We start from the raw sequence: 6,423 nt of genomic DNA on the forward strand, positions 1-6,423 counted from the left end.
TTACAGATTATGAACATATTTACAGTATTTTGAGTAGTATGAATAATATAAATATAAATATCACCTGAGTTAAGAGAATATTGCACTAGACAGTGGGAGTATTGCACTTGCAGGCATATGCCTTGGGGGGCATGTTAAGTGTTCAGAAGGGAAATGGCCTGTGGAAAGAAACTGTTCCTGTGCCTGGACGTTCTTGTGGCCAGTGATCTGTGTCGCCGTCCTGACGGTAACAGTTCAAACAGGGGGTGTCCAGGGTGAGTGGAGTCTGTGATGATTTTACCTGCTCTCTTCCTCACTCTGGAAGAGTACAGGTCCTGGAGGGTTGGCAGGGGGGCACCAATAATCCTCTCTGCTGTCCGGACTGTCCGTTGTAGTCTCCTGATGTCCGATTTGGTAGCTGAACCAAACCAGACAGTGATGGAAGTGCTTAAAACAGACTCAATGACGGCTGAGTAGAACTGGATCAGCAGCTCCTGTGGCAGATTGAACTTCTTCAGCTGGCGAAGGAAGTACAGTCTCTGCTGGGCCTTTTTCACAATGGAGTCAATGTGATTTGCCCACTTCAGGTCCTGAGAGATGGTAGAGCCCAGGAACCTGAATGACTCCACTGCTTCCACAGTGCTGTTCATGATGGTGAGAGGGGGGAGTGCTGGGGATTTTCTCCTGAAATCCACAATCATCTCCACTGTTTTGAGCGTGTTCAGCTCAAGGTTGTTATAGCTGCACCAGACAGCCAGCTGTTCAACCCCCAGTCTGTAAGCAGACTCGTCACCATTTTGGATGAGACCGATGACGGTGGTGTCGTCTGCAAATTTCAGGAGCTTGACAGAGGGGTCTTTAGAAGTGCAGTCATTAGTGTACAGGGAGAAGAGCAGTGGGGAGAGAACGCACCCTTGGGGGGCGCCAGTGCTGATGGTGAGGGTCCTGGATGTGAGCTTCCCCAGTCTCACTCGCTGCTGCCGGTCTGTCAGGAAGCTGGAGATCCACTGACAGATTGAGGATGGCATGGAGAGCTGAGTCAGTTTGGCTGTGAGAAGATCAGGGATGATGGTATTGAAGGCCGAACTGAAGTCCACAAATAAGATCCGTGCATAAGTCCCAGGTCTGTCAAGATGTTGCAGGATATAGTGCAGTCCCATGTTGACTGCATCATCCACAGACCTGTTTGCTCTGTAAGCAAACTGAAAGGGATCCAGAAGGGGTCCAGTGATGTCCTTCAGATAGGCCAACACCAGTCTTTCAAACGACTTCATGACCACAGACGTGAGAGCGACAGGTCTGTAGTCATTAAGTCCAGTGATTTTAGGTTTTTTGGGAACCGGAATGATAGTGGAGCGTTTGAAGCAGCAGGGAACTTCACACTGCTCCAATGATCTGTTGAAGATCTGCGTGAAGACTGGGGCCAGTTGGTCAGCGCAGGCTTTTAGACAAGCAGATGAGATGCCGTCTGGGCCTGAAGCTTTCCTAGTCTTCTGTTTTTTGAAGACTCGGCTCACGTCCTCCACACAGACCTTAAGCTCAGGTTGGATGGCAGAAGGGGGGAGGAGAGGGGTTGCAGGAGGTGATGGTGGATGTGTGAAGTGCACATCAGAGCGGGTGTGAGGTGTGAGTCTGGGCTTCTCAAACCTGCAATGTTTTATGATGTTTTATTTATTTGTAGAATTGGTACATTCGTGCCGCGAGATGTTTTAAAAAGTGATGGGGACAATATCGACCCTGGCAAAAAGTGGTGGGGACATGTCCCACCCGTCCCACCCGCAAATTACGCCTATGCTTGTTCATCATTGTGTCAGTGTTTTATTCGCTGACTTTAGCTAGCTTCTTTGCACGAAGAACAACATAGTGACGAAACGCGCTCTGTAGTAGTTTGTCCATTTAGGGCCACTGTAGAAACATGTCGGCGCAAAATGGCTATTTGATTGTAAGGGGACGGTGTGTGTAGATAGAAATGGCTCATTCTAAGGTAATAAAAACATAACGGTTCATTAAGCCAGGTCTTTATACACCACTGAAAACATAGTTATGTATATGATATTGCATTTTATGTCAACAGATCCTCCTAAATATTACACAATGCACCTTTAAGGAATTCTTACCTGAATAGATCAAATAACATTGTAACTTAATGCCATATCCATTTCTGATGGAAAATAAGTTAAGCACTATCTATGCCGAAAATGAATCCGCAGCAGTCAGGTGGTACAAGTAAGAGCTCTGTAAGTTGTTTATGTTCAGTATTATTGTAATGGTATGTGCTTTGAGACATGATGTAATTTAATGCTGTCTCTCATCTCGTGACGCTTTGCAGACTCTGGCTTTGGAGACGCTCTGAAGGGAGGGTCGGATCTTGTGCTTACAAAGCTAACTTGCTATTGCTAGCCGCTCCAAAAATGCCTACCCTAACTTTAAGTAGTTTACATGGTGTAAATGGTGATTCAAGTCTTGTTTTCTGTTTTTGTGTTAAAGTATGTGGTCATTTGTGTGTCTTTTAGGAACTGGAGAAGTTTGTTCAGAGCTCAGGAGATCATGGCATTGTTGTTTTCTCATTGGGTTCCATGATCAACAACCTGACAATGGAAAGAGCAAACACTATTGCTTCTGCTCTTGGTCAGATTCCACAAAAGGTGTGCCAACCAAGCCCAAAGATATTTCTGTCCCTCTATTCAAAGTCCATTTATTCCAACAAAACTTTCAAGCTTCAAAATGTTCATAAAGAAAAGTAATCCAAACATTGATCAACACACATACATAGAGCTCATCAAACATGGTTAATGGCAGCTCAGCCGTACTTATGTGACACGTGAGAACAAACCTTGTGTCAAGCAAGCACATTTAAGCTTCTCAGTTTGCCATTTTTGATGGGATCCGTGTGTACATCGATCAATGTCTATATGTGAAGAAAAGGCCAAACTAAATGCGTTCATCACAGAATGTAATCGTGTACTATTAACAACCTCAGAGGTCTGTAGATGTGGTAAAAAGGTTTACAGGTATACTTATCATTAAAAATACATTTCTCAGTAGGAAAAATAAATGCAATTTTTACAAAACCCAACTTTTCTATAAACTATCTGTTGCTTAGGTGTTCATATGCTTAGTACGTTCTCCAAATGTGTATTTGCACAGGTTCTTTGGCGTTACAGTGGAAAAACACCAGAAACTCTCGCCCCCAATACAAAACTCTACGAATGGATCCCACAGAATGATTTGCTTGGTAAGGAAAGGGTTGTCATGTGTGCTCATTATACACAAAAAACAATAACTGGTGTCAAATAGATACTGACTTCATTTTATCTGATAGGACATCCAAAAACTAAGGCCTTCATTACCCATGGCGGGACAAATGGACTGTATGAGGCTATTTATCATGGCGTCCCAATGGTGGGCTTGCCACTGTTTGGTGACCAGTCTGACAACCTGATGCACATGAAGACCAAAGGAGCTGCTGTTGTCCTTGATATAAATGCAATGGAGTCCAAAGACATGGCAGAAGCTCTCAAGACTGTTTTAAATAATCCCTCGTGAGTTAAGTCTTTAATTTGAAATAATCCATTTCCAAAGGCCTCCACCAGTTATTTTCAGAAGGTTAGAAATAACCCTAAAATGTTTTTTCCCATTAGAGGACTAGAGAGTGGAAAATGGATTTGTATATTGTTTTTTTTAACAACTACACTAAACTTCACTAAAATGATCAAATAACCTCAGGGAAAATAGAGTATTTAAATGTACATATGAGTTTTCTTTTTGGTCGTTGGATTACCACCACTACACTATTCACTTTAAACCTGATGTCATAGAAAAACACTGTAGTTCAAAGCAAAGCTTTTCAATATATTTAGAAACTTTTGTACTTTTGTAGAGCTTGTCTTGTGTTAAAGGTGCTCTAAGCGATGGGTGACGTCACTTCTTGTTGACGTTCGAAGTATTGTCAAACAAAACGGAGGCTAGCTCGGCTAGCTTTTTACAGTGTGTTCAGGGGACAGGCAGCTAGCGGATAGTGAGGAGATGTTTGCTGTATGTGACAAAAAAAAATTTCGGGGCCTAAAAAACGTCTGACATCACTCAGAGCACCTTTAAGCAGCGCTTCTTTTTCTTCTCTAATCAGATACAAAGAAAGCATCATGAGACTGTCCAGAATCCACCATGATCAGCCGATGAAGCCTCTGGACCAGGCAGTTTACTGGATCGAATTTGTGATGCGGAATAAAGGAGCTAAACATCTACGAGTTCAGGCACATGAACTGAGCTGGTATCAGTACCACTGCCTGGACGTAGTGGCCTTTTTACTCTCAATTGTTGCACTGATCACATTCCTCTTTATTAAAACGTGCAGTTTCTTTCTCTGTAAATGTTTCAGAAAGACTCGTCCTGATGGCAAAGCACAAAAGAATAAAAAAGAGTGAATGTATAGTAGCCTTGCCCTCAATACTTCTCTACAGAGATGCGGTATGTGTGTCCTAACATGAGTGAGACGGCCAGTGTGCATTTTGTGGAAATTGCAAATCTACTTAAAGGTGCAGACTGTATGTAATATTGTAAGCTAGCGGTTGAATTGGGTGCTGCAGTCTAAAGTCAAATTATTAGAGAGGGTTGTTTCCCCGTCCCTTCCTCCTCAGACTCAACCCTCACGCGGGTTGCCAGATTTAGGACGCAACTGTGATCAAGCACCCAGTTCATTTCTGACCCAATGCGCTGTGTTTTCCACCAACTGGCAACCTGGGGTGTCGAAATACTATTGGGTAAATTGGCAGTGGGCGGGACCACAGACCAAAACAAAAACAGATATTCTGACTCAGAAAGCACATTTCAAAGTAGAATAACTGGCAGCATTGTTTTTCTGAGAAACTAGTTGAATTTAGCATCTTTCCTAAATCTCTGCAAACATTTGGCATTTTTATGGCTTTCTACAGTCAAAAAATTACATAAAGCACCTTTAATTAAATTAAACAACATGTAAATGTTCATGTAAAATAAACATATTACTTGATTTTCCATGCCGCTTGTCCTATGTAAGAAGACCGGCAGTTCTGGGAAGTACTTGATTAGATGTAATCTGGATTCCGTAAACAGATGTAGAAAATAAATTATTATTACATTAAATTACATTTTAAAATGCTCATGATCAGAGTACAGTTATTTCTTTATGAATTGCATGATCACATATTATTCACACAATGGCAGTAAATTATTCATAATTGATTGATTCTATGTAATTATTCTTTTTGCTTTGAAATTTTCCATTCTAAAAATGTTTTAGCTTTGAATGTTTTCACAATATAGAATGGCCATGTAAATGTCATGCAAATAAAGTGTTTGTTGACCAAAGCACCTTTCAATAAATTAGACCATCTATGAGATGAAGAATAATTATGCAAGATGATAAACGATGATGTGTTGCTAAACAAATTATATTATATCTTCATAATATCCAGTGACCTTTTATTGATTATGGACAAAAATATTTCAAACTTGGAAGATTCTGGCTAAGTATTATTATTGCTGTTTTAATTTTTATTAAAGGGATACTCCACCGAGAAATGAAAATTCTGTCATCATATACTCACCCTCATGTTGTTTCAAACCTGTATGAATTTCTTTCTTTTGCTGAACAGAAAGGAAGATATCTAGAAGAATGTCAGTAACCAGACAGTTTTAGATACCATTGACTTCCATAGTATATTTTTTTCCTACCATGGAAGTCAATGGTATCTAAAACTGTCTGGTTACTGACATTCTTCTAGATATCTTCCTTTCTCTTCAGCAAAAGAAAGAAATTCATACAGGTTTAAAACAACATGAGGGTGAGTATATGATGACAGAATTTTCTTTTTTCGGTGGAGTATCCCTTTAATGTTTTTTCATGTAATGCAGGGATTCCTAAACGTTTTATCATCCGAACCGCTATAACCTAAAAGATTTACTTGAAATACCCCTGAGATTTTATGTCAATATTTGAATAACTGAACAACACATTTGCATGTTCACAATTCTCTGATGTTGGTTAATGTGTACGGCTCAAACAGCTTTCTTAGGCCTTTGAGTAGAACTAAACAAAGCATGCCAGTAATGGCCGATATCCCAGCAGGGAATGTAGGGAATAGAGCACGCCTTCATCTCATGGTTTTATAACGTTCATGACTGGCTAAACCAGGCTTTACTATTAAACAGAAAATCCTCTAAAAAAATCTGGTTGGAGGGAAAGGGGCAGTAATTTTGACGTGGGCAACTAAGCTTTTTAAGCTAGTTTTCATATCAGTGCTATACTTTTGGTAGCTAGCCTACTCATACACTTGTCATCAAACTTTATTAGGGGGAAATTATGTCAAACCCGGGAACATTTTTACTAGTAGCAATTAAATTGTTGATGTCAAGAATTCCTATCCTGGGAATTAATAACTTCAATACTGCTAGCCATGCTGAGAC

At 40.6% G+C, this 6,423-nt stretch overlaps 1 protein-coding gene across 1 annotated transcript in view; it reads left to right on the top strand.

Moving 5' to 3' along the window:
* Nucleotides 1-5,325, top strand: part of LOC309500143 (uncharacterized protein) — a 28,165-nt gene extending 22,840 nt beyond the window's left edge. Inside the window, exons 9-12 of the mRNA XM_082171707.1 lie at nucleotides 2,493-2,624; nucleotides 3,127-3,214; nucleotides 3,302-3,521; nucleotides 4,106-5,325. Of these exons, the coding sequence (XP_082027833.1) occupies nucleotides 2,493-2,624; nucleotides 3,127-3,214; nucleotides 3,302-3,521; nucleotides 4,106-4,403 (738 nt within the window). The 3' untranslated portion in view covers nucleotides 4,404-5,325. The remainder of the gene's footprint in view (nucleotides 1-2,492; nucleotides 2,625-3,126; nucleotides 3,215-3,301; nucleotides 3,522-4,105) is intronic.
* Nucleotides 5,326-6,423: the final 1,098 nt, after the last annotated feature.

This window comes from Leuciscus leuciscus, assembly GCF_965113295.1.
Source record: "Leuciscus leuciscus genome assembly, chromosome: 5".
Taxonomy (NCBI): Eukaryota; Metazoa; Chordata; class Actinopteri; order Cypriniformes; family Leuciscidae; genus Leuciscus; species Leuciscus leuciscus.